Source organism: Ascidiella aspersa, chromosome 2 (genome assembly GCF_963924565.1).
Source record: "Ascidiella aspersa chromosome 2, kaAscAspe10.2, whole genome shotgun sequence".
Taxonomy (NCBI): domain Eukaryota; kingdom Metazoa; phylum Chordata; class Ascidiacea; order Phlebobranchia; family Ascidiidae; genus Ascidiella; species Ascidiella aspersa.
The window spans coordinates 18,235,917-18,263,871 of NC_139448.1; the positions used below are offsets into that span (position 1 = coordinate 18,235,917).

At 33.9% G+C, this 27,955-nt stretch overlaps 4 protein-coding genes across 4 annotated transcripts; 1 reads left to right on the forward strand and 3 right to left on the reverse strand.

The window, feature by feature from the left end:
• The first annotated feature begins 1,948 nt into the window (after window positions 1-1,948).
• Window positions 1,949-11,883, forward strand: LOC146164157 (H/ACA ribonucleoprotein complex subunit 2-like protein). The gene is made up of 3 exons (XM_083381059.1): window positions 1,949-2,161; window positions 10,563-10,700; window positions 10,768-11,883. Exons 1-3 carry the CDS (start codon window positions 1,970-1,972, stop codon window positions 10,891-10,893), a joined length of 456 nt encoding a protein of 151 aa, XP_083237185.1. The 5' UTR covers window positions 1,949-1,969; the 3' UTR covers window positions 10,894-11,883.
• Window positions 11,312-13,254, reverse strand: LOC146164158 (uncharacterized). The gene is made up of 2 exons (XM_083381057.1): window positions 13,160-13,254; window positions 11,312-13,094 (listed from the first exon to the last, which is right to left on the reverse strand). Exons 1-2 carry the CDS (start codon window positions 13,166-13,168, stop codon window positions 12,078-12,080), a joined length of 1,026 nt encoding a protein of 341 aa, XP_083237183.1. The 5' UTR covers window positions 13,169-13,254; the 3' UTR covers window positions 11,312-12,077.
• Window positions 13,255-14,561: 1,307 nt separating this feature from the next.
• On the reverse strand, window positions 14,562-20,132 carry LOC146164159 (malonyl-CoA decarboxylase, mitochondrial-like). Its single transcript, XM_083381932.1, has 5 exons — window positions 19,385-20,132; window positions 18,253-18,437; window positions 16,987-17,092; window positions 16,629-16,889; window positions 14,562-16,313 (listed from the first exon to the last, which is right to left on the reverse strand). The coding sequence occupies exons 1-5, from the start codon at window positions 19,784-19,786 to the stop codon at window positions 15,738-15,740; spliced, it is 1,530 nt and encodes a 509-aa protein (XP_083238058.1). The 5' UTR covers window positions 19,787-20,132; the 3' UTR covers window positions 14,562-15,737.
• Window positions 20,133-21,498: 1,366 nt separating this feature from the next.
• Window positions 21,499-27,577, reverse strand: LOC146164160 (ubiquitin-conjugating enzyme E2 U-like). Its single transcript, XM_083382234.1, has 7 exons — window positions 26,684-27,577; window positions 26,002-26,118; window positions 25,713-25,813; window positions 24,803-24,929; window positions 23,791-23,991; window positions 22,894-23,130; window positions 21,499-21,822 (listed from the first exon to the last, which is right to left on the reverse strand). The coding sequence occupies exons 1-7, from the start codon at window positions 26,805-26,807 to the stop codon at window positions 21,674-21,676; spliced, it is 1,056 nt and encodes a 351-aa protein (XP_083238360.1). The 5' UTR covers window positions 26,808-27,577; the 3' UTR covers window positions 21,499-21,673.
• Between the last annotated feature and the right edge of the window lie 378 nt (window positions 27,578-27,955).

Here is a 27,955-nt window from a genome sequence, read left to right on the forward strand (position 1 = left end):
GATTTTTAATTGGATTTATTGCCTGCAACTTTTTCGAATTAACTTGTGATGAATAGCACTATTAATGGTTTTGGTGGATTTGGTACGCAAAATATATCATTTTACCGTATTATATAAGGTTTTGTTTTTAGATGTTTCCATGTTTTGATAGGTACAAGGCGCTGGTCTAGAATCCTACCACGCGGTGTGAGTAAGCGTTTGCCGTTTGGATGTCGTGTGGTATGGTTTGGGTCAAGTAATAGTCTATTTATATCATTTAATAATCATACTTGACCCACCCAAACGCGAACTCGCACCCTAACCCAAATAATGTTTGTTGTGGTAAGATTCTAGACCAGCGCCGTATGTGGTAGGATGCTAGGCCAGCACCCAGATTTCCTGATGTTTTCCTGGTGGGAAGTATGACAAGTGCACCTGCGAGAAATCGATGAGATCCGAAGGGGCTTTATATGTGCTAAATCTCCATCCCCGGACATACGACCTTTTAGTTTTGCTATACACCCAGTCTGCATTTTATGGCGCTTTTCATTAGGATCTCTGGTGTGCGTTAATAAAAATAAGGCGTGTGTGTGCAATCCAGTTTGTATTCTGTGACCGGTGCAAACCCTACATTTTTTTAAAGTAATTTGTCTGCACATTTAATTTAGCAACTTGCACACCTAAATTTCAGAAAAAGCTGGTGTTGTACTTATAGGGGTACGTTCAAAGCAGGTATTCTAGAATATTAGGTTTTAAATCCAGAATATCAAATCCCAGTATATTTTATATAACATATCCTATATTGACAGACATTGCGCCAAACTTAAAAATTCCAGAGTGTTATTTTCTAACCAGTGCCGAATTGCTTATTAATTAGATAAAAAATGTAAAAGCTCTCTTAGCAGCTTTTGTGCAGTTGCACTAAAAGTAACCATTTTTAAGTTTTTTTAACACTTTTGGTGAACCAAGACTGTTCTGCAGAAATTAATTTTGCACATCCATTAACAACTTAGTCGAATTTTAGGGCATTTTGACCAGAGATCGACAGTTATAACTTTTTCAGATCGATACCGATAACAGATTTTTTTATGTTTTTGGCAACCGATACCAAATTTTATAAACCTGGTATATGGTAATATATTTAATTAATGAAAATCCAAATACCATTTTTGGATTTGAATCCGAGGATTCAATATTTTACTTTGAATATCCCTAGTTGTCAGCAAAATTAGGGATGCTTATCAACAAATTTGTTGATATTTGTAGTTTGATTTTGCCGATTGTGTGAGTGTGCAATGACTCTGCCTGTTCCAACTGCGACGGCTAAGCACTCCTTTTCAGGATTGAGGCTAATAAAAACTTTCTATAAAGCGACCTGCGGCGAAAAGCTCTTGGCCAGCTTAACGCTAACGAATAAAAAAAAATTGTTTAAAATGTATGTTGTTGTAGCTTACATACCTGTTTTCTCGACGTCATTGACACTTCTGTTTATTTCCCCAATAAAATATTTTTTCGTTATCAGGCCGGTTTGAGATACTTAAATTCGGTGACAGGAGAACTTCTTAATGAATCAATGAAATTGAGGAGTGATTAGTCGGTGACAGCGCGATAAGCATAAGCACCGTCGTGTTTTCAATACCAGGTGCAATGTTTCCGATGAAACATCGCAGCAATCATGGTTTTAATTTCTAGACACCCCCCACGCTACGCCCCTGGTGTCCACCCTTCGCAAGGTTGCCCTATATATGGGGAAAAGAGGCATATTTTGATTTCAGAAACTCTTCATGTAGGTGTGGTGACAATTTATAAAAGTGATGTTGGCGTAAAAAGCTTGGTAAAATATTGCGTCCTGGTTTTACAAGGGTCATGCAGCTAATGCCTAATTAACATGCTTGGAACTTGTTAACATAGCCATTTATTTTCATGCACTGACACTCAACTATACATTTTATTTGACATTTACAGACTTGTTTTAAGCTTAACCTAAACTATGGGAGAAAAACTAGATGATTCTATTGCCAGCCAGTCAGGCACTCAAGAAGACGGAAAATCGTATAAGGAACTATTGCAATATTTAAATCCAATAGCCAAACCACTTGCATCTAAAAAGACAACCAAGCGTCTTTACAAATGTGTTAAAAAAGCTGCGAAAGAAAAGTCCTTGCGCAGAGGAGTAAAGGAGGTAAATAAAGTGCAGTTCATAAGCCTTATAGTTAAAGTATTTGATTTTTATGTTTTCCTATTCTGATTGTGATATATATATATACAATCATTATTATTATTGAGGTGAGTGCCCTGTTAGGGATGTTCAGATTTAACTTTTTTTTGAAAATTTATGCTTCCTGCTTGATTTCCCATTATGTGTCACATAAAAATCAGTTTCAAAAGTTTTCAAAACAATTGGACAACATTTAGGGGCTCCGCAAGCACCCCAAAGTTATCACACTAAAATTGCTAAAATCAGGGACTTCCCCTAACACGATACTGTACGTTTTTCTTTAAAAACAAAGAAACCTTGTAATTTTTATATTAAACAATGGCAAGAAAGCATCACTAATCTATTTTCCAGTTTTATGTTAATTAAAAAGGTATTCTTAAAGCCCAGAGTTGTCATTTGATTTATCACATATGTGCAATAAAATATATTTTAACAAATTGTATATTATGAAAAGCAAAGTATTTTAATCAACAGTGAATAAAGAAGGAATATAGCAAAAGTATACCAATGTCATAGTTAAAAAATGTAAAAAGGAACATCAATGAATAGCTTTTTTATTTTTTAGCCAAGGTTTTTTTTTAGAAAATCTGGGTATGATTTTGCTATATTCCTTCTTTATTCACTGTTGATTAAAATACTTTGCTTTTCATAATATACAATTTGTTAAAGTATATTTTATTGCACATATGTGATAAATTAAATGACAGCTCCAAAAATGGGGTAAAGTGGGGATTTGGGGGCTTTAAGAATACATTTTAAGTTACAAAATAGATTAGTGATGCTTTCTTGCCATTGTTTAATATAAAAATTACAAGGTTTCTGTGTTTTTTAAGAAAAACGTATAGTATCGTGTTAGGGGAAGTCCCAGATGTTGTGCCAATTCAGCTAAAATACAAGCTGCGGTTAAAGGAAAATAAGTTGCGTCAATTGCACACTAAACACATGGTCTTAGGACATGTCTGTAGATAATAATTTTGCGGTAACTATTATCACATAAAAAAGGCCACTTAGAACAGTCACAGTTAAACCATTCTTTAAGAGAATTTGCTTCAGTTAAAAGAATGCCGTTGTTACACCAACATCAGAAATTAGAGTGGACAGCTAACAGCAAGAAACATTATACTAACTCGATGTTTTTAGCGAGGGAAAGAAGGAGGAAGGCTTGGCTTAGCTTTGTCGTTTGTTGAATACACCCTTGCTAATCAGACATCCTGAACGAATAATAAAAGGTGAAACAGAAAAAAACATCCTGCATTTATGGTCAACCGAACAAAAGTCGAAAAATTATGTTTTGTGTTTGATATAGGCTTCACATTATCTTATGACGCATGACCTAATTACATTCAAAACATTGCCGCTTCGACGGTGATTAAATCCTGACAAAAACGAACAAAACCCGATAATATCATTTACGAAACGGGGGGAGCCGAACCCCCCCAATACTCCACTGTTTATCCAGACCGTATAGCACTACTATTCTTTGAATACGGTCAGTGGAGTGTCCAGGGGGTTTGGGGATTCATACCCTGATTTTTGTCATTGGTATTATTGTTTTTTTGTACAATTTCAACTCAAGTCTCAAATATATATATTTTTTATGTGATTTGGTCACAAGTCTTAAACTAAGGCTAAACAAAAGTGAAACCTAAAACGCTGTCTTTTGTTTCTTGTTAGCAATTGAATCAACCATAGACACAGGCACAGCACATTTTTTATCTTTGGCCTTTCTTTATTTGTTGAGGTTGTCTGATCTGCAAGTTTGCATTCCGCAATGGACAACACCAAATCAAGCTTTCTCCCATTTTTCTCAATAAAAACGTTTAGTTACAAACAGATATGTTCCTGGCTTTTGGCTGTCTGCGCTAGTATCAGGTATGTGTTGTAACTAGAGGTCGACCGATCGGTATTGGTAAATTTTTGCCGATATTTTTACCAATATTTTACTGGACACTTATAAAATATAATTTTACCAGAAGAACTACTTTCTAGATTTGTATTTCTTTTTGATTGGCGATTTACTTCAATTAAAAAACAGCGTTTGCTAATAGAGTCTCTCATTGTTACCTTGAGCAGTAAAGTAGTCGAGTAAATTATTCACTTAACTGAACACAGTTATTCATTTGAAAAGGAAGCACCCACACAAGTCAGTCAAGATGAACATTTTGAAAAATAAAAAATTATTAAAAAAGTGCAGCCAACTTTAGTTCAGGTTATTGACCGACAGGCAAAATGGTCAAATGAAGATTTAAGATCGAAAGCTTCGGACAAAATCATAATTGAGATGATTGCAACTGACATCCAGCCATTTACTATTGCAAGTGATGTAGGTTTCAAGTGACTAATGACAGCAGCAGAACCAAGATACACACTAAAACAGAAAAATTTTATCGAACCAAAATGCTGGACATGACATACAATAAGGTTATCGAAAAGGTTAAAACTATCCTTAAAGAACAACATACAGGCCAAGGCATTTCCTTTGCCACAGATTGTTGGTCAGGAGCAGCTGAATCTTTAATGAGTCAAACAGCACACTTCATTAACAACAACTGGAAAAGAGTGCAGGTGGTTTTGTCAGTTAAATCAATGTCCTGCTTGCATACTGGCAAATATATTGCAGAAATGTTTTTGGATATGCTTCAGTTTTGGGAGATTGAGAAAGATCAGGATCTCTTGGTTCTCAGGGTGCAGATGTTATCAAAGGCATGAAAATTGTTGATGTTCCAGATTTGAGTTGTTGCGCTCACACTCCGGCAACTGGTTATTGAATATTGATGGCTTGCAATCACAACGAGTTGTGACAGATGTTATAGCAAAACTTAAGCAAATTGCTACTCATTTTAACCATTCAGTTTTAGCAAAGCAACGCTTACATGCAATACAAAATCAGGTTGGATTATCAACTCACTCAATTATTCAAGCTGTTCCAACCAGGTGGAATTCCATTTTACACATGTTAAAAAGAATGTTGGAACAAAAAAGAGCACTTATTGTGTACAATAGTGAATTTGAAAATTTTAGTTGTCCAAACTTGGTTGAGACTTTAACAACCATTTGAGGTAATCACTCTTGAAATTTCAAAAGAAGAGTCAGGTGTCTCATCAATATTGCCCAGCATTGCTGTGTTGAAAGCTCTTCTTCAAGATGAAGGACCGCAAACTCATGGCATGCAGACACAGAAACGTTATGTTAGAAAGCCTTTATACAAGATTTGGAAAAATGGATGTTGTCAAAGCTGTGGTGATAGCCTGTTTCCTTGATCCCCGATTTAAAAACCGTTCTTTTTCATCAGAGATGATCCTGGTTATAGCTAAAGACTGGCTTCAAGAAGAGGTTTTCCAGGAATCAACACCAACTTTAATTTATAACACTTCACCAAAAATACCAGTTTATCCCAAAGACATACCAGGGTGTTCTAGAAACAGTCTTCAGTTGGATGATCTATATGCAAGTGTGTTGGAAACCTCTCAGCCCACACCAGCAAAAAGTATAACGGGAAGACTAAAGGATGAGATTGAGGAGTATATTAAAGAACCATTACACCAAAGAAATGGTTGCCCACTTGAATGAAAAAAAAACACACACACATAAAAAAACAAACATAGAAAAATATGGAATACTTTCACAATTAGCAAGACGATTTCTAAGTGCACCACCATCTTCAGTTCCCAGCGAACAGGTGTTCAGCACAGTAAGAAATATAGAGAAAAGGAGTCGCTTAACTGGAGAGAATGCAGAAAAGTTGTGTTTTCTATATTACAATCTGCCTTTGATTAATTACAATTATTAAATAAAAAATGACATCATACCTCAGCTGATTAAAGTAATAAACAACTTAAATATATCTATTAGGATTGTAAAAAAATCGGATATCGGTCCAAATCAGGGGCGTATCCAGAAATCCCAAAAGGGGGGTCCCGAATTTTTAACTTAGGGAATTCCCCGTTTTCCGTCTGAGGTTAATAACGTCATAAAAATGTGGCGGATATGACGTCATAAAATAGCGATCGTAATGAGATCATAAGTAATAAAAATTATCACAAACAGCGAATTAAGGTCCAGCAAAAGCGAACCTTTAGACGCAAAGCGAACACGTGTGTCGTCAACAATCCTGCCAGGCGCCAGCTGCGAAACCCCTTATTGTGCAATCGTTAACTTTTGGCTCGAGGAACTAAGCCAAAATTGTGAAATATGTGTGATTGATTTTGGTAGATCCATGTATGGGACTACGCTAAATTACAAGCACGTCTGTCGCCAAATACTAAACAAAGATTGTTTTCTCGGGTGTTATTATGATCAAGCGCCACGATCAGCGCGACATCTGCGCCGATTTCTGTGCCAAGTCAGCTAAAATACAAGCACATCTTAAACCAGGGGCGGCAACATTTTTTCTAGTATTATTTTCATGTTAGAACAACTGTGATCACGCGGGCCTCGGTTCTATTTGGCACATAAAAACGTGTTTAATTACAAGAAAGCAGGAAATGTGTTGGCGCAAATGTTAATCTAGTTTAGTGTTTGTTAACCTTTTTAAGTCTGGGCGTAGCTGGCGAGCGAAATGATTGCGATTTTTTTTTGGTATAACGGCATATCGTTTAAATTTCTTGCAAGTTTTTATTACATTGGGCGAAAATTCGCACTTACGTAGTTAAATGGCCTAAAAGTATTTGAAATGGACTCGTTTATAGTTTGTCTAAGAGGCGGCGGTCGATCAGGCCGTAGTTTGCCGACCCCTGTCTTACACAAACATCTGATATTAACGCGGACAGCAAACAGCGAAAAACATCAGCACCGCGTAACTCGACGTGTTCAGCGAGAAACGGCGGAGACCACTTGATTTATTGTTATTAATTGTCGAACACATACTTGCTGATCAGCCAACCCGAACGAATAACGAAAGTTGAAAGAGAAAAAAGCATTCTGCTTTTAAGGTCGACCAAACAAAACAGTGTTTTCCGTTTGATTTTGGTTTTGCATTAGCTTAAGACTTGTGCCCAATTACATTAAAAAAACATGCAGCTTCGGACGGTGAGTTAAACCCTGACAAAAATGTTAATGTCACTTACAAAAAGGTGGGTGGGTCCTCTAGTTGCTACCATGGCATTTTTTAAATAATGCAGATTCTTTTCGTCAAACTGTGACTGTCATGTCGATTAGAAATCTTCATTTTTATTTAATGATAGTTAGCCCAAAATTATTCTTCATAAGCATATTTGAAAAATACTTGATTAGTGTGCATTTGACACAATTTATTGTCCATCTACTGACACAGATTTTAGCTGTCACTGCTCCATGTGGATGTTCCAATAGTCGTGGCATAATAACACCTGTAAAAATACCTTTGTTTTGTTTGCAGGTGGTGAAAGGGTTTGCTTGTAACTTAACATAGTCCCATGCATTGAACTTACCAAAATCAATCACACATATTGCACGGTCTTGGTTTAGGTTTTCAACTAAAGTTAACGATTGCATACTAAGCAGTAAAGCAGCTGGTGCCTGGCATGAGTGTTAAAAACATAACTAAAATTGGGAGTATAATTAAGTTTAAAATAACTAAATACACTTACTACCTACGATCACCACAAACAAATAGTTACTTTCTTTGCTTTTACTTTAGAAGTACACCATTGCTCGACAAAAAAAAATATAGCACCACTTAAAATGGGTTTACCCCGGATTAGAATTTTCTTTCTTTATGCCTTCAAATTAAATAATAGATGACTAGATAAAATTGCAGTATACATATATGACAGGGATGGAGGACAGTTTTTATGTGTAGGTGACAAACTAGACTTCAGGCTGGCAGAATCTTGCCAGCCTTCTGGTGACAAGCCTTTTTTGCGAAAATTCTTCGGTTTTTGGTCACGCCCCTAAACTTAAATAATGTGGTCGCCTAAGGAAGTTTTAACCTTGCCATGTTTTGGCGATAACCAAGGCTATTAATAAGTAAATTAGACAACAAAACGTAGCAAAAATTTTTGTGACATGAAGTCATTAACAAATGCATGCACGGAAAAAATATTCTTTGGATAAATTTCCAATTTATATTGCTTGAAATAATGATATTTATAACAAAATTTAATAGAAATTGTCACAGTCACAGTGCAAAATAGTATGCATATTACCTTTGGGATAGATTTGTTGAAAACAAAGACACATAAACCTAGCAAAACCAGGCTAAAGTACATTTTTTTTTGCATTTGCGTAATTAAACAACAAAAATATACTTTAGGCCTTAAGTGGAGAAGCATAGCCTGGTACATTCTTAATATGCTGATGCGAATGTTATACCTGTACAATTAACAGGAATTGGGAATTCAACTCAATATACAGAAAATCAACTCAATATATAAGTACTTGCCAATTCAAAGTAAAACTGCCAACACGTAACAATTGTATTATCAAAAGTGTGTACTTTTTAAAATAATAAACAGTCTATATGCCTTACACTGGCTGTTTCTCACTAAACAACGTGCTTCACACTACTGTAACCTTTTTCAAAATGACACAACAAAATGAATTTCTGCCAATTGTAGTGTGTTATGTTATTACATATTTCCGCTGTTCTAAAATAGATGTGATTAAATATGTGTGAAAACAACCACAAGGTATTTTGTAAATTGGATGTTGGAAAAAAACTATTTTTTGAAAAAAATTTCCAATTTTTTTTTTTACCTAAATTTTACTAATTTCTTCGGTTTTCTAGCTGATTCTTCGGCCGACATAGTTGCCAAGTCGCCAGCATTCTACCATACTGCCAGACTTTAATCAAGGGATTATTAAACTGTGTTATGCGGCACACTAGTGTACCTTACAGGAATTCTCAAGTTTGCTGTAAAACTTTTTGTAATTTTACAAATCAACCTATTTGGATTCCATCAAGTATGCAAGACTTGGATGAACGGCTTGAACGCTATCCATGGGATGTTTAAAAACTTTATGGTATTTGCTTGCCACCTTAATCGTGGGGTTAGGTTGGTAGTGAAAATATAAATTTATGCAAAAAGTATATTAAGAACTATTAAGATTAAAAAGGAAAAAAAAATACACAAAATATCTTCATCGTGGTGCCAATGAGATTTGGTAGGGAGCTACATGCTGTAAGAATAGTATTTTCCCATGGCAGTCTTATGTGATCGCAGGGTCAGTGATGACTAGGGCCATTTTTATTTTAACCTAAAAAAACATTTTTTTAACTTTATTTTTATCAAATTTTAACTTTATTTTAACCTAACGAAATTGCTTATTTGTGGAGGCCACAGTTCTTCCTTGAATTGATGCGAGTTACCCAAACATAATATGTTGTCGATTTCAGACCCAAACGTAATATTTTGTCGCAAAGTCAAGTTGTTTTATGGATTATGAAAGTGCGTCGTGTTTTTGGCGATAGATTTAGCTTGCTTAGGCATTTTTGTATTACAGAATGTCAGTAGGTTATTTGTAAAATTCAAATTGTTGATCTTCTAAAAGACCACGTTTATGAAGATAAAGTGTTTTATAAGAATTATTTTAATACGTAACAATAAAAAAAATAGACAATTTGCGATAAAAGTTACCGCTGATCCAAGTGGGCATTGTGACATTTAGCCTGCTTTTATGGGTTAATATGGTTTAACAAACAAACTTTGTCAAAAGCCATAACTTGACATATTTTGACTTTATTAAAAAATTTTAACTTTATTGTAAATTTTAACTTTATTTTAACCTATAAAATTCTTAGAAACAGTCCCCTAGGTGCTGAAAACAACTTTATTCTTTGATTTGTGGACAGACGAGGTCCCAAAAATTTTAACTTTATTGACTTTTGCGGGCCCTAGTGATGACATAAACATTGCCTTACATTTGGGTTAGTATTTGGCTTTGGGCATTGTTCATGGTTAGTATTATTTACTATGAACATTAAATTACCCCTTGCCCTGTGACAGGAGGACAGGTTAAAAGAACAGCAGCTATCTACTGCTCGGATTGAAGGGCAACCTAATGGATTGTCTGCTTTTTAAATATGCATCAAGTTTGGGGTTTTCTCTGTATTTCACAAAGGGTGTAATGATGACCCTGTTTTGTAAAGAGATTTCATAATTTTTTTTATACTGATCCTTCACAAAATATTCATTAGTGTTATTTAAAGTTTTCATTGTTTGCCTGAAACCTGGTTTATTTATTTGTTCTCCCATGCCTAATCAGGATAGTAAATTTTCAGAAAAAATATTGATAAATCAAAATTTGACAAAAATAAAAACTGATTTATTAAATTAAAGTTGCTCCACATCCTGGAATATCAACAAACCTGCTACTCATTTTTCAACAATTGTATTACCTGCTTGTAGTTTATTTTTAGATACCTGCTAATACATTTATTTTTCAGGTTCAGAAGTATTTAAAGAAAGGTGAAAAAGGTTTTGTTGTGTTTGCCGGAGACACTCAACCCATTGAAGTAATGTGTCATATACCTATTATATGTGAAGATTCTGATATACCATACTGCTACATTCCAGCCAAACAAGTATATTATTTTTTTACAATGTAACAGTAAGCATGTTATAATTAATTACAATACTATTTTGTTGTAGGACCTTGGTGCAGCTACTGGTTCAAAACGTCCAACATGCTGCGTTTTGGTTAAACACAATCCACTGTATGAAAAAGTTTATAATGAGTGTATTTCTGATATTAAGCTGCTTCCACCACCATACTAAAGGGAATTATCACAACAGTGTAAATCCCTGACATACCACAAAAATGGATGGTCAACGTTACCTCAACATTACAAGTTACAGTTTCCAAGTAAAAGAAAGCCATACTTGGACATGATTATCACTGAATAAGACACATAATTTATTGTAGGTGGAAACCAAACATTTTACTAAGGTCCACCAAGAATGGTGATGGGTAAGGAATGCCTCCCGCAACAAAGTAAATTTGCAGAAAAACATTGTTTGAATTTTCCAAAAAATCATGTTATTTGTTATTTTGTACTTGGCATAAACTTCTCAATTAGACAATAAAACTGTTGTAATTTCTGAATAAATTTGCCAAAGTAGCATAGTTTTAATAGTAATATACAGTGAGGATCGGGTGACTACATGTTTTAAGAAAAAGGGCATCACAAACCACTATGATACTTAAGTTTAATCACTTTTATCACACCAAGCAATGTACAAGGTTTATCCCAATGTGCACAGTGATATATACATTCAGAAAGTAAAGAAACAAAAAGACAATGAATTCAACAGTTGAATCAAATACAAAATGATGTAACCTTAACCAAATCAGTATACAAATAGACTTTGTAATATATTTTACACAGCACCTTATGTTATATGTATAAAATAAACTTTGTACAAAGTAACAGCAATTTGTTAATAATAAGAAACAATTTACAAAATAAATAAACTGGGGCATGTTTAAACTGAGCTCTCAATAAGATTGTGTTTTTTTAACTTTTATTTGGATATATATAAAGCAAACCTTACTGAAGGTTATAAAGATAGAAGATAATATCTGCCAATTTATATGTTTGACGTTATTTACTATGAAAGTAGTATATGTTTTTATGTATTTCACAAAAAATCTTTTTACATAAAAATAAACAAATTTGCTATTTTTTTTCAACATTAAGTTGTTGCTTGCTTTATTTTTATCGCAGACTTGTTTAAATCAAAAACAGTTAAAATGCAAAATGGGAGTTGTGTTATCAAAAAAGTTTACATTTTCTGTTCAATTGATTGAAATATCCCAGAGTTAAGTACAATATCACTACAAAAAAGTTGGTTGTCGGTATCTGTCAGTCTCACATAGGTAAGAACATCCTTCGGAAAACAATTGCACAAACTTTGAAAAGGCAAAAAATATGTAGGATCATCAAAAAAATTCTTGCACTTTAACTGCTCAAAATAATTTTGTTTATGTCATTTGCTGGTATTTTAGCATCTCCAGTTTCACCAGCAACTCGAAACACAATATCATGGTTGTAGGCCAAAGTAGCAGTACAAACTGCCTCTCGAAAAAACCAACCATTACCACCACGCTTATAAAGTGTGACTGTTACTGTTGGTGTGTAGCCAACTATTGCCCATAAAGTGGCAGAGGTGGCATTTCTTTGATGTTGAAAGACTATTTCTTCGACATCTTTTCTATTACAGCTTAACTCTGGGCAACCTTTGTAGTCGCCAAACAGCTGTTTTCCCCCATGGAGCTCAAGAATGTCCCATGTGCCAATTTGATTGAGAGCCATTCTTATCTGGTCCATTTGTCCATATGATAGCTGGCCTCGAAAAAAATAAGGCACAAGAGGATCTGTGCAAATGGTTGTGAGAGACTTTTTGAAAGATTCTGCAAAGTTTCCTATGTTATCGTGAGTTATAACGGACGGATCGTTTTTAATACAGTCATCGATTTTGCATTTTGTGTTTGTCAGAATAACACGGGGGAAGAACTTCGTCTTGGTGAGACAAATGCCAGCCCTCATTAGGTGGTTTCTGAGAAGTTCACTATTTTTCTTTATCTCGTTAACAGGGTTAAAGTGTTGGATTTGAGAATAAGAGTCGTCTGAAGTAGATTTGCACTGTTCCCAATGTTGCGAGTTTACAGAAGCAGTAATAGAACCACCCCAATTTTTTACCTCAAAACAGTAGATTCCATATCCATCTACTAAAACCAGGTCTATTTCATGTCGTCTTGTTTGAAACTCATCTGGAACACGCAAAGCCTTGAATATGTTTGACTGATGTATTCCACCAACTTTCTTTAATATTTCCTCAAACTGCTCCTCAGCCTGCCGTCCAGCTTTTCTTTGTTCATCATCTTCGTGACTAATAGGAGCTGTTGCTTGTTGCGCTTGAACTAAGCGACTTGCAATGCCAAACATCGTATAAGCTTGATGTAAAGCAATAGTAATCTGGTAAAAAAAATATTAACTTTATAGTCCATCAAAACATATCGTTTTTAGCAAATATTACTTACATAAACCATGAATCTCTCTTGAAGGAAGGCACGTAAGTTTAAACACGTAAAAAATGGCGAAGTAGAGCTTTTGTTTTTGTAAACAGCTGTATTGGTCTTTGTTTACATCGATCACGTGAATCGTGATCAGTGTTGCATGTCATGATGCAATATTTACAAAAATTATAGTGCAAAAAGTTGTTTTTATATTTCTTTGAATTACAAGCCTACACAACGAAGCAAAAAATTGCATTGCTGTTTCTATTAAATTTTAAAAGTTTAAACAAATTCTTTATTGCTGTGCTTTCTTATATAAAACGGCTTGAAAAAATACCCGGCTTTGCTTAAGTTATATAGATTTTTTTCAGTTAAATTAGGCCCTATATAAAGAATAATTTGCGTTGTTCCGGCGATGTTGAGTAAGTAAAATCGCTGTTTTGTCGAGAATAAATCGGGACTTTGCGAAGTTAACTTTTTGCTTAGGCCTATGTTTTGCAAGACCTAAACATATCGGAAAAACTCATAAATTCACGAGAATAAGAAAAATTTTCAAAAATAACACCCTAAACTAGGGACAGTGTATGGTACGTTGTGGGCCACCTTCCTAGCATCGGCTGTTTTGGTATCAACGTTTGGGCGCCAAACTGTTTTTCCCTGAAAAAATATGGGCATTATATTATCTTCACACTTAATTAAATCGCTGCACTAAAATCACGTAAAGAGTTGGAGCAAACAAAAAAAAGGCATCGGCTAAATTGAGTTTCTCTTGTTTTAAAAGCTTATTTGGTTTTATTTACGATAAAATGACATATTGTACAGCTGCATTAAAATTGCATTAACTCAATAATTTTGCGGAAATTGCCTTTTGCCCAACACATTTCGTCTACTGTGAGAACAATCTGCTTAGCCTTTCCTTGATATCCACCATACCCAGACTGGAAACTTTAGATTTGCGTGAGGGGCGTTTATTGTAATAAAGTTAGACTACTTAAAAAAATGTGCGCTGCGCCTGATAGTGCAACAAACCTAATTTTCCAGCTTGTGTTCTTTTAGTGACCTCGCAAAATTTTTGGCTTTTTTCGAGTTTAAAAGCTTCATAAGTTATGTCGCTAATGAGCTAAAATTTTCGCACAAACCTTGTATTGGTCTCAGCTAATCAGAGCACTCACTTGAAATAATAATAAAATAATAATATTCACGTTTAAGAGTGTGTGTTTTGTTAACAACTTAAAAGGCCTAAAAGTCAAACAAAAATCTGCTGCTTAAGTGTATTTTAGAAAGATTAATTTCATTAGCAAACGTTGTTTTTAATTGCCTTTAATTAGAAAACAATTGATTTACAATTTACCCGCCCAAAATATTCGTTCGTTGAAGATCGCCAAGCTCAAACGTTTTATTAATCATTTTACTGTGATCGGTGTACTTCAATGTATATTACATAAATTTCGTTCTTTACATCTATTTGTATTGTAGGTGGACAATGATGATGTATATAATCTATAGATTGATACTAACATAAAGGGTTTCTACTTTATAAGGAGACTAATAAAATAGATAGCGAAAAAACGAACAAGAAAAACAAATCAAAATAGTGAAGCTCTCAAGCAGCTAACGACCATTTACTTTTGTGTTTTGTCATACTTCCTCTTTTTGAAGCCGAATATCGCTAGGAAGTTTGCACAGAAGATAGCAACAGTAAAAAGCGTAACATAGTCGGGACAGTGTCGGCATATTTACATTGATAAATAACATATCGCGCGCATAAAAGGACACAATTCACAAATGTTTTGCACGGTTCGTTTTTGTGCACTCCAAAGAGTAATTGCTCGCGGGAAAAATCACACGATATTCGTAGTTTAGTACTTAACCACGCACTCACGTTTTCCCAGTATAGACACGTATTTATAAGGAGACTTGATGCAGTGTTCCCAACCTTTTTGCTCTCGCGCCCTCTTATTTAGTGTTATAAGTTTTCCATAACTTGCGCGACCCGCAATTATAGTGTACCGGTATGATACATAATCCAGAGTCAAAAAACATATTTCAAAATTCAATTGGGAAAAGAGTCTAGATGGATAGTTTCAAAATTTGGCTAAAATGCCCGGATTTAAGTATATACAACAAGCTAAAGTTTTTATTAGACATTGTTAGAGTAGCATTCATAAAAAAAGCAATGGCGACGTCATAAACACGTCTGGTTCACTACAGCAAAAATCACAAATGTTAGACTGGCGGTTGCTTTTGCTCCTTCAAAACTGCTAAACTTTAGTTCATATTGCTTATTTCTTACGAAGTTTTCCTTTATTAAATACTACACGGCGACCCCCATAAAACCCCTTTTGGGGTTGGGAACCCACTGACTTAGTGTTAAATGTATTTTTGTGCCTATGAAAACCAATATATACTCTTTCACCGTTTTAAACAATTAAAAAATTAGTCTTCTCAGGGAGTAAAATAAATCATTGTTCAGGAAATAAAACCCTACATTAATTACTAAAAACATTGCATGTACCGCAATTAAACAAAATAAATAATTCAAGCGTAATAAAACTCCTACATGCACAGAAAATACCTTATTGCATAGTTAAGGCAAAACCCTCTAAAGCTTACTTGCAGGAATTTCACTCATGCTTAGTACATGAGGTGAAATTGAAACATTTTTGTTCAGAATATAGTTCCTACTATTCCATTCCATTTCGTCTATATAATATCTGTAATTTGCCATTATACCCAAAGATTGATTATAGCCATTAGCTGTGGGATCTCCCAACCAGTTCAGCCTCCAAAGAGTTGAACCATTTCTTAGGTGAAAGTTAGCTACTGGGTCATAAACATAGCCTCTGCGTTTAACTGAATGCAGATAAACAGCACACAATCTCATTAAAGGCCCTTGTAACTGGTTCACAAGTTTTACATTTGTTATCCATAGTTTTTCTTCAATAGCATTTAACAGGTGCTTGTGTAGTGTGTCTTTGGGAACTTTCAATAATTCCATCAACATTTCTTGTTCATTTGGTAGAAATAATTCTAATTGATTTGGATTTGATAATTGGCCTACCAACCAATTTCTAAACTGAGGGATAGGTGATAGGCTTGAAAATTTAGTCAGGTTGGACTTCTCCTGAATAAGTTCTTGCACAACTCCTCTGATCATGTGAACACCAAAGTCAATTCCCTTGAATATAATTATAAACAAAAACATTTTAGACACTAAAATAAAGTAAATGAATCATACATACACATATGCAACTGTAATCTAGCCCCTCTTAAAGTCGTTTTTCATATACTACAATAGCTAATGTATCATAGTACACTGGAAGGTTTGAACAACTAACCCAGTAGCAAGGGCCATTTATATTTCCTTAGTTTTTAAGAATTCAGTCAAATAAGGTGAATACAAAATTTTGTATTTGGCTCGCAATCTTTGATCACCTTATTTGGGTATTCTATTGAAAGCTCCCAGTGTACTCACATAAAAGTTAACTCACACCTGCAAACCCTTTTGTGTTGATGTAATTGAGTAAAATATGGCAGTGTCAACATGACCAGTATCTAAGCCATCAGTCTGAGTGTATTGTACAATATCAGTGATATTATTTGCAATATGGTCCATCAGGGCAACATGCAAATAAACAAGAGGTTCTCTTGGCATACTACTATGAATAAACATATAACATCGCCGGTCTACACCCAGCCTGTGCTTCAAGTCGAGCCAATTTCTTACTTGATGAACAGCTTCATTTTTTGCAATCTAAACAAATTAATGAAAAAACAAAGTCAATATACGACTAAACTTAAAATAAGATTTCTTTTATTAAGAATTTCTAAGCAAAGAAAACTTTACTAACTTTTTCTAAAATATCTGCTGGAGTTTCCCATGACACTCTAGTTAATTGCAGCAATCCGATGGAGAACCAATAGGAAAGTGTATGTTTTAGTTGATCAGAGTAGTGTCTAAATTAAAACAAACATAAATGCCACAAGTATATCACATTTTTGCACTTTCATAGCACTATGAGCCAAACTGGCCTTCACAACCCAAGGTAATGCATAATTATAGGCTTGCCATACATCCCGGTTTAGCAAGGACAGTCCCGATTTTAGGGCCTTGTCCCGGTGTCCTGCCCGTTTAACCAATTTGTCCCAGAATTGTCAATTTTAGAGTTACCAAAAAAATTAAAAAATGTTAAACCTTTTGAGTTTGCCATTTTAGCAATTCTCTCATAACACTAAGCAATACTTTTTTTTTTAAATAAAGATTATTTTTCCAGAGAGTTTTAAGAGATATTTTTCTGGGGTTAGTTTATTTTTTGTGTGTGGTGGGTAAAATATTTAAATGGATATTATCTAGCGGGTACAGGAAAATATTTGTTGGTGTTCCCCTTAGGGTCCTTATAAAGTGTAGTGTCAACGTATAAACGCTGTAAGCTCTATACTCCTATTAAATGGTAGAAATATCTTGTAAACAGGAATCGTTTCTCAATTTGGTACTGGCAGTAGTGTAGTAGGTTTGTATTTTAATATTCTAAGCGCTTAAAATAAAAGACCGTTAGCTAAATTGTATCCGTTGGTAAATTGCTCCCTTCGCATCAGTAAAGTAATGGTAAAAAGGCTGGGAATTTTCGGCCCATATCTGTTTTTGCTTGCAGAAATAATTCAATGGAAAGTACCATTTATTATATAGCCTACCCTAAAACTAACAAACCAAAGTGTGGCTAATATATAATATTACAAGAATTAACCTTTGTATGTGTATTAACAACAGAATCTGGCCCTCCAACAGAACACATAATGCCGAGAATTAACCTGATAAATTACTCTATTTATGATGATGCAATTACTTAGACAAAGCACTATTTAAAAAAAGGCCCTAAAAATACCAACAACAACCGCAACCCCATCTAGTTAATTAGTTGCATTAGATTAGTTTGTATTTGGTCTACATTAAGTTTATTTGCAAATTTTAATATGCGCACCGGATTTGCATTTATAAAAATGGCATGTATTTTCTTAGTAATATTGTGAACATTCAAGTCATTGAGTTCAGTAAAAGTAAATTCATTTTTAACATTTGTTTGCAAAGTTTTATCTTGTAAAAGTAAATATCATAGTACCTTAATGTATTTGCAGTTGCAGGATTTATTTCATTTTGTGCCAATGTTATTGCATCTTGTCTCATTTCGGTCAGAAATTTTACACCATCTTCCAACCTTCCAATTAATTTAAACAAATTTATATAGATGGGATTGAGTTGTGATCGCATTCGATCTTCTACTTGCAGAAGGGTTGCATTGTTTCTCTGCATAATAAAGGTTATTTTTACTTTGAGTACTTTAAATGGGCAGGCTCTAAGAACTACACACTTTTTGTGGTGGATGTTCAATATAAATACCAAACTGCAATAATGAAAAAATAATGCAGTTTGACAATTGCACTCATACTCTTTGGGAAACAACAACAAAAAATATTTTATTGTGTTGTGACAACACCTGTGGCACCTCTTTCGCCTTTATTAATTGCACTTCTCAAACAGTTTAAAAATATGTCTATTTAAGTCGGACTGTGCATGGAACATACTGAACTATGCATAAGTAGAAAAACTGTGTAATTTTTTTTAAAATGCTTATTAGGGATGTCTGATATTTGACATTTTATTCTGAACCCAATATTTTAAACTAAAAGTATCGCAGTCTAATTAGATACCAAATTATGTCAAAGTTACTATGCTTTAACAATCAAAATAGATGAAATTAAAATGTTCAGAGGTATGTTGCAGGCCATTAAATCACAATTTTTAGTTTAGTTACCTCCAGTTGCTAACCTTCTATTTTTTATATTCAGCCTTTAAGGTAGAATTGCTGCATTAAATCATGAACCATGGCGATAATTGCAAATATACGCATCTGAAACGATTCCAACATATTATCGAACAACAATCAACAATACTATTTCGTATTTTGTTTCAGCTCTTATCCGATATTAGTAGACATGCCAAAAAGAATGTTTATATATAACAACCTAAATCTAAGTTTTTTGTAGCTTCCTGTCACAATTTTTAAGGATCAAACAATTTATAATGATGCACTGGACTTACAATAGTTATAAATTATGTATATTATTTGAAAAATTCTAACTTTATTATAATTGATAACAGGAGTGTAATATGATACAAAACTATTTTCAATAAAGTTTTAAAATGTAATTAATCAAATAAAAAACAAACTACAAATAATCCAAAAAATTAACCTGCTCTTTCAATGATTCCGTGAATAAGGTACAAGTTTTTTCTAAATTGGGACGTTTTAGACCATAGGTTAGACAAAGAAAGAGGATGATATCTCTTCTTGCTTCCAGATTCAGTCTGGTATATTCATCACAAAAGTCTTTTATAACACTTGATGAAACAAGTGAACTATAATGAACAACTTGATCTTCATCAAAGGCATCATCCAAGCATTGTTTAATTAAAGTTTGACATGAAATTATGGAACAGTTGTTGGAAAACGGCCTCATGAGCACTTGTGGATTTATTTTGAAAGTTTGTTGGTCGCTACAATAAGGAGTTTGTCGTAATTTATTGCTAAACATCAACCTTCTTGCATAACACAGCAATGTTTTATGCTTAGACAATATCAACAGCCTAGGCATATTTGATAATGTTAACAAATTCGCAAAATCAGTTTTGCTTCAGAGGTGTTAAATTAAACAATCAAGTTCTCAGGGCTGCGTCACCTACAAATCAATTATTATTTCACATATAAACAACACACTAACATCAAAAAACATGATTTGTTTAACAGTATGGCATGACATCATATAGGGATGGAAAACATGCAGCCTTGTGGACCAATCAGTTGATTATCACTTAATTTAAATCCACCTTTTAACAATAAGTTTTTATTTTATACACAAATATGAGAATAAGTTTTGATTCTACATAACAACCCCAGCAAAGGCCTCGTTTGCAAGTTTGTAAAGTATGGCAGATATCCATGAAATCTCAAATGTGTGTACAGTCAACAAAATCGCCCTGACTGGGTGCACAAAAGTTATTTGTTTCATGGGTCAATTATTTTTTTTTAATGAAGTTTTGCAAAATTTTTATGGTCGACCAAACAAAAATTCTGGATACGCCCCTTTTGTTGCAGTGGGTTTACGTAGTGGGCCTGAAATAGACCAAGTACTGTAGTTTGGGCCGCGACAAAAAGTTTGCCGACGATTGATAAAATGACCTGTAGAATGAAATCTTAGTTTGATAATAGGGACAACCCCATTAAAACTTGGAAAAAAAATCGATAAAATATCCGCGTCTAGGTAGACACGATTGACGAATGGATTTCGGCATTTCTACAACAAACAATTGCTAATAATTTTTGATATATAAAATGTTGGTCCTTATCAACAATAAAGTTAACAGATAAGACAGAGTTATACTACACAGTGGTGAAAGTAATCTGGAACGGCGTTACATGTTTTTTTTTGTTTACGGTTCAATTTACGCTGTATCGGCTTAGTGACAGAATTATTGCACCCCATCCGTCAGAAATCAGTGCAGTTCTAAGCAAAAAGGTCTACGACAATCAGTGCATTCAAAGGATCAAAAAGTCCGACTTTTAGACTTTGAGGTCTTGGACAATGCACTAATTTGCATTAACAAATGTGCATAAGAAGATTAAGTTTAACAATACTTGACCCAACCAAACCCAAACGCTAACCAGCGCCCTAACCCAAATAATGTGCGATAATTTGATAATTATAACGCTTCAGGCCCCAATACCTCAATTTGTGACGTAATAATCTTAAATACAATGGACGAGAAACCATCTTATGCCCATCCGAGTTTTGGCTTTTTTCCCCAGCATTTAAAGAATTATTAAATAACCACGTTGTATGTATATAGCGTGTTTTTAGCATTTTGATTAGCTTATCTGTGTTAAAAAGGCTACATGCTGATTCAAAAAACTACTTCGATATGGCGTCGTTTTAAAACGTTTAATAGTTAAAAAAGCAAGTTAAATATCAGTTGTTTTGTTTCGTGTCTAAAGCACTTTTACCAACTATATTAAAATAGCAATTGTCGGATTTTATTTCAACAAAACCTTTGTGAATGCAATAAACGCCTGAATTGGAATGTATCTTGTTGAGAAATAGTTTACGCCTTCTCATTTTAAATAACACGATTTGCAACGCTTAAAAGGTGATTTTTGTACAGTAACGAATTAACCTGTATTGGGTTATTCATAATATATATATATATAAAAGAAGCGCACCGCTCCGAACAAAAATCAGTCAGCAAGGTGTAAAACGTGTTCTGTTGGAGGGCCAGATTCTGTTGTTAATACACATACAAAGCTTATATATATATATGTATTTTATTTTTTTTAGTTTCTGAAAACAAAGCGCTAATTGGGTATGTGCTAATTACACGATTCAAAAGACAGATGTATGATCCAAATACGTTATTATTCCAACACAAACATGGGCAATAATGACGGTCAAACGTGAAAATCGTCAGTAGCGCGTAACCAAAAGAAACTACATAGCGTCTTCGTTTAAGGTTCCGGTCCACGCAACCAAGTCGTCAGCTTCGCGTTCCCACTGTTCAATTGATGGGTTTTCCATGCGTGCGCTGGATGGTGCCGGCATGTTGGTAAGTGAAGTAACAGGTGCTGGTGTTCCCTGCTCTGAAATAAAATTGCGGCGTTTTTAAATCTGGGCCTGTGATTGGTCTCATGCGGTCATTTTGATGGGAAAAGTATTTTTGTAAACCAGCAAGATTGTCCTAAAATGTTACCAAACTTCACGCAGGTTATTTCTCAAACAACACTTATGATAAATATTCGATTTTTTATTATTCGAAAATAAATAGTTCTATATGTTTTAGAGTTAGACCCAAAGCTTTTCTACACAGAAAAGTTTCGATTTATTTTTTTAATTAACGTAGTATAAAGCACATAAATGCTTCCTGTTGACTAAATGAAGTTCAAACAGAAAATGCGTTTTTACTTTGACGTACCACAGGGCAGCCAGCGTATAGGCTATAATAGTGTCGATCTGGTTTTCTCTTTCGTTATTGCTGTTTTTTTTTGATTAGGAATGCACGCCATTTGATTTTAGTTAAGAATAAACCCACCAAGGTCCTATGTTTTTCCACATTAAAATAAATGTGGCAAAGCTCTTATCGATGCGAGGCATAAAATTTCCAGACGTGACGCCAGAAAGCTAAATCTTAACGTGACTTCATAAACAACTAGAAAAACACCACACAATTAGATAATTTTGTTTAATGTTGCGGATGTGTGACTTTCAATACAAAGGCTGCATTATAGAGATGTTATCGATTCGCGCAAAGCGAAAAAATCGCCTTTTAATCATTTATTTTGCCAAAACTTTTCTTTTCGGGATGTAGCGTATAGATAGGACGCTTTGAGGCTGAAACCATTTGACAACATTTGCTTTGAAATATTTAAACATAACCTCGATTTCGGAGCGCGAAAATCTTTGCATTTATGTAGTTACTAGGCAAAAAAATCCAGTTGGGGAAGTTTAGTACATTTGTTGAATCCGCCTTGGTAAAGTATCGGTATAAATATGTCATAAAATTTAAATTTATGGAACTGATTAATTTAAAAGGCTTTAAAGTGCTTCAATTACAAGCAAAACACTTATTTCCTAATGGTAGCCATTCGGGCGTCTTGAGGTGTAAAACACTTTATTGCGAATATACAGAATGTGTTTTGTTTAAAATGCCTTACCTTCAGTATCGGCCGTTCGGTTAAGGTAGAGATGCTTCATTGCGGTAACGCGGTTCACTTTTCTTTGACGTAGACGATCGTTGTTTGTAAGAACAGCATGGGTTTTGTTGCGTCTCGTATCCGTTGCCGACCTTGATCTGTTCTGCACACGAATCACGGAACCAGGTGATATTGATCGTACGTCCGCGTAGTCCGGGTTCCACATTTGAAGTGCTAATTGTTGCTCTTCGGCCACATCTTGGGACAAAGAAAAACATTGGTTTGGCCTTTCTCGTAAAAACTAGAAAAAGTGTATTTCAACTACACCAGGAGCCTTTAAGAGACTAACCTAATCGGTTGATCAATTATAGAAACAGGGCAAGGGTTGAAATAATCTAGCCTGTTTCGAGAGACGATTTCACGACCTCGGTCATGCCGGGATCTTCGCTCTACCATTGAGTCACACAGGCTATGATTGGAGCAAGTAGAGGACAAAATTGAAATAATATCATGGTTGTTGGATGCCTGTTACATCCAGTTAGTACAAACAACCTCATACTTTAATGGAGTGAGTTTGAATTTTACCACAGCCTAGATTTTTCTAACCTGGCACTGCTTGATAATGGGTCCACTTATTCGATGACACTGAATAGCCCCCAGTTCACTAATATGAGTGCTGTTATCAATGATTATAAGTTTTTTTTTCTGAAGGCGGTTATCACTTTGTTGTACACGTATGTGTATACGTGTTGATTGTTTTGCAACTATTCACAAACAAAAAAAACTATGGATATCTTCTACTTTATGAAAACTGTCTGGTAATTTTAAGAGTGAAGGTTTTGACAATTAACTTAAACAAAATAACAATATATATTAATGCCTATGGAGTTATTCATTATTCTCAATGTCATTGCATACATCTGGAAACCGATTTAGTTGTGGCAACTTGAGCCCAGGCTTTGTGGTAAACATCAAATGAGACTTGTTTAGCTCGAAAGGCAGCAAGGGAACTGGAAGTATCGTCAGAATGGGAAGTCAAAGGGATAGTTTTCAATTCTTCTTTATGTGGCTTTATAATGGAAGACGTGATTCCCTCAAGAAATTGTGTGTGCAATATTTCTGCAATAAATACAAGCATATAGCAACAATTTAATTCATTGTCATTTTTCCAAAAAAATCTGAGGTGATTCAGCAACAATTGAAATCTGAGGTGATTCAGCAACACAATTTAACATAATGCACACTTTTAATCATCTACCTCTAAGTTTACTATGTCAATAAGAAATGGTAAATTTGGCACTTTATTTTTGTCTTTGTACAAAAAAACATTCCATCTTTGAACAACTTTTACGGTTGTCATACCATTCCTGCCACCAGAGTCGTCACTATCAAATTCTTTCAATTACTTTTAGTCAATTTAACAGTATTTCAACTATTACAGTATTTGTCTATATTTCCCTTAGAAGTCTGCTAAAATACAAAATATGATGCTTTTAATGCATTTAAAAGCCATTTTTAGTAAACTTAATTCTGTCATTTACTAAAAACATTTTAAATTATGAATGGGCAATAGGAAACATTAAATGATCTGAGAAAACTAAAAAAAATAAAGCCACACATGTTACAGACACAGGTCTATTTTGACCCCTACAGGCGTTCAAGGATTAATGGAATTATCAAACATGTTGGACAACATTGTTTTAGTTATTAAATAAGAAATTAAGTATATTTGCCTTTTTGGTTGTTTAATGTAAATCTTCACCATACTAAAAAAAAATATTGCTCAATTTACAATAGAGAGCATGCATAATAAATGAAATGCCAAGGTGTGAACATGTTAATTGTTTACCCATTGCAAATATGTAATTTATTGAAGTAAATACATGTTTAATTAACACACATACTACTGAATTTAATTTTCCTGATTAACCTTGAACTCGTACACTTTCAGAAACACAATCAGCTACCATTTTTTCATATTTAAATGTTGAATTTTCCAACAGTTTGGCTGCTTCTTCATTCACTGGATTCGCAAGAATAGGGTTGGACAAAATTGTCTATTATATAAATATGAAAATATATTAGTTTTCTTAAGGTTTTCTAAGGGGCCAGCTTAATTTACACATCTTGTAATCAAGCGTAGATGGAATGATATTGCCTGTTAGAACCTTCTGTTTTTTTTCGAAATTGAGGCTAATTAAAACCTTCAATCAAACGACCTGCGGCTAAGAGGCAGACTTGATGCAAATAAATGTGCACCGGATATTAAATATTCCTGGAATACGATTATAATAAAAATTTAAGAACGATATATATTAATTATATATATATAGAACAATATATTATATATTAGTTTTGAATTACATATTTGCATACCTAGTTTCTATGATGTTGAGAGGTGATTTCACCAATAAATTTTTATTTTTCGTTATCATACTTTACGTTAGCCTGTTTGAGAATACTTGGAACAAGTTAACACGTTAACAAAGAACGATAACACGCAGTGATTAGGAGATGGCAGAGGTTTACAATGTTACAATGCCAGGAACAATGTTGCCGGTGTAACCTTTAAGCGTTTTAGGTTTTGTGACCAATATTTACTGAGATTTCAAAGGGGATTTCAAGACCCCCCCATGGTACGCCCCTGCTTGTAATAATATTATGAAAAGCCCACCACCATATTATGCTTAACACAGCTGCGTTAAAATAAATATCACAAGAGAAGTGACATTTTTTCCAGATTTTCCAGAGAGCTAGTATTTACAAGAAGGGTAATTTTCTTTGTACAAAAAAAAAACCTTGATCATATTCCAACGTCAAGCAATAATACCAATACATACCTGTAAATTAAGAAGAAGATTGGTAAATGTGAAGCCAGGTTTGTCCAAGTTTGATAAAACATCGCCAAAATTAATACACAACTTTCCTGAAGTTGGGTGAACTGAAATCAACAATTAATATAATTAAATTTAACAGTAACCCCTGCTCAAACAAATATAAAACAATAGTCTTTGTTGGCAACTGTAAATATGTTCCATTAGTAAAAATATAGGTAATTTGGTGGGAATATTTTATTATTTCTTGCTATATTTTTCATTTATTTTATAAACTATTTACTTTTGGACTTACTATTGGGATGAAAAGGAATGGTATTAAATATTATTTCTGGCAGTTCTTCATCAAAGTGTTCTGTGAATTGCAGAGCTACATGGAATTTCCCTCGTTCCCAAAGACTGTCTTTTAAGCCTGAAATTAAAAAAAAGATTAATACCTCAAAATTTTAATTAATAAACTAAAATATAGTAGCTTGTAAGGTATAGTCAATTTCAAAATATATGTGTTTGACTGATTGTTAGTAATATACTAATTTCAAGTAATATCTAAGTTTAATGGTGAAAATAACGGCCCAAATAGACATAAAAAGCGACATGCTTTATTGTTCAAACGTTTCGGCAAATGCATTTGGGTTTGGGTGGCACAGCATTATTAAATTTAATTTCTTGACTTTTGTATAACTTCCCTCATTCATTTCCTAATTCATTGAAATTACTATGTTAGTCCAGTAAATAGTCAGTAAGTGTCTATTGGCCATTTGCCCAGCTTACTCAGGTATACATAGTTACATACACCTGTTAATTGTCTGGATAATTTTAGCCCCTTTCTAAGTTAGTTTTAATATTATACCCCTAATTATAGTGTGTGATAAATAATTTAATTCAGTAAAAGTTTACATAAAATATGACTATTTTTTTTTGTAATATCCAACTAAGATATATAAAATTATTATAAAACACTAAACAGTTTGTCTTACCTGAAACAATAACAAAATACAGCAAGGCATTATCAGGAACAGAATGTACTTCAATCCCCCACAGTGGTTCTTTTTTTAACTTCTGGAGTTCTCTTTCCAGAAGAAGAACCGAACGGCAATGCATTTTTATTGGTATGGATTATTACTGGTAAACATTATTATTCACCAAACTTTGACTTGATAAAAATTAATCACTCATTCTTAATGGATCTCCTCAAATGAAACAGCTAATTACACTTTAATGCATAAAACTTGAATTCTAAACTTGTTGATCCTACAAATTTTTTTGTTAGATGTGCCAATCATATGATGTCGAGTCATATCTCATTTTGAAGAGTAGACTGGTAGCTATCGCCCTATGTAAGTCACTTAGGGCACATTTTAATTGTAAGGCCGAATATGACTGAACAAATATGAATATTAATATTTTAATGTTTTTTTTTAAGTTTGCTTGCAGGATAAATTAGGTTGCTTTGAGTAATGTGTGGAAATTTCTGATCGCTATCTTGTTTACTTCCGGAGATATTACACAAAGAATTTCGAGATGCTTACTTCCCTTTGGTTATCATGATGATCCATATAGGTGATCTTCATTAGGATAAAGAATATACACTTAAGTCATTGTTTTCGAATGACTTCATTTGACTTTTTGGGCAAAATGACTTGACAAAGTGCTTTTTATTAAGCTTTTTTATGTAAAATTGGTTTTTTTGTCATAATTTTGTGCCCATCAAACAATTTTTATTTAGTTGAGCTATTGAGCTATTATACTTATAAGACTTGACTTTGAATTTATTCAAAAAGACTTAACTTGTAATTAATTTACTATACAAATAGCTTGACTGAAACTCAATTCATTTGAAAATGTCATTTTTGCAACACTGCTATTTCTGCTTTGTAACTCTATTCAAGATAAATCTTAATTTTGCTGAATAGCGTTGTTGTTACCAAGTTACGTCACATTACGCTCTATAGCGCCTCACAACTTTTCTTAATTTTTTTGATTGGTGTTTTGTTGTACTTGGAATTTGAGCCCTAATATCTTAGGTTCGTATGTTTAGTCAGTTTTGAGAGAATGTTGCCTCGTCCAATGACACTTTCTACAATGACTGGCCAGCCGACGGCATATAAAAAACGCTTCCTTTCATCTGTTTATATGTCGTTGGGACAACGTTAACGATATAAAGGCATTTTAACGCTGCGCGTAAAAGTTTCCATGGTTGTTTTATTTGCAATAGTTTAAAAAAGAAAAGCCCTTTTCAATATAAAATT

Bases quoted from the DNA above. Each gene is read 5' to 3' on its own strand.
- LOC146164157 (XM_083381059.1), top strand. From the start codon at position 1,970: ATGGGAGAAAAACTAGATGATTCTATTGCCAGCCAGTCAGGCACTCAA. The intron at 2,162-10,562 runs GTAAATAAAGTG...TTTATTTTTCAG, and splicing joins TGCGCAGAGGAGTAAAGGAG to GTTCAGAAGTATTTAAAGAA. The intron at 10,701-10,767 runs GTATATTATTTT...ATTTTGTTGTAG, and splicing joins GCTACATTCCAGCCAAACAA to GACCTTGGTGCAGCTACTGG.
- LOC146164159 (XM_083381932.1), bottom strand. From the start codon at position 19,786: ATGCCTAGGCTGTTGATATTGTCTAAGCATAAAACATTGCTGTGTTAT. The intron at 17,093-18,252 runs GTACTATGATAT...GTTTTAATTTAG, and splicing joins GCAACTGCAAATACATTAAG to ACACTACTCTGATCAACTAA. The intron at 16,314-16,628 runs GTGTGAGTTAAC...ATTATATTCAAG, and splicing joins CAACACAAAAGGGTTTGCAG to GGAATTGACTTTGGTGTTCA.
- LOC146164160 (XM_083382234.1), bottom strand. From the start codon at position 26,807: ATGCATTGCCGTTCGGTTCTTCTTCTGGAAAGAGAACTCCAGAAGTTA. The intron at 25,814-26,001 runs GTAAGTCCAAAA...TGTTGATTTCAG, and splicing joins CATTCCTTTTCATCCCAATA to TTCACCCAACTTCAGGAAAG. The intron at 23,131-23,790 runs GTATGCAATGAC...CTTTGTCCCAAG, and splicing joins AACTAAATCGGTTTCCAGAT to ATGTGGCCGAAGAGCAACAA.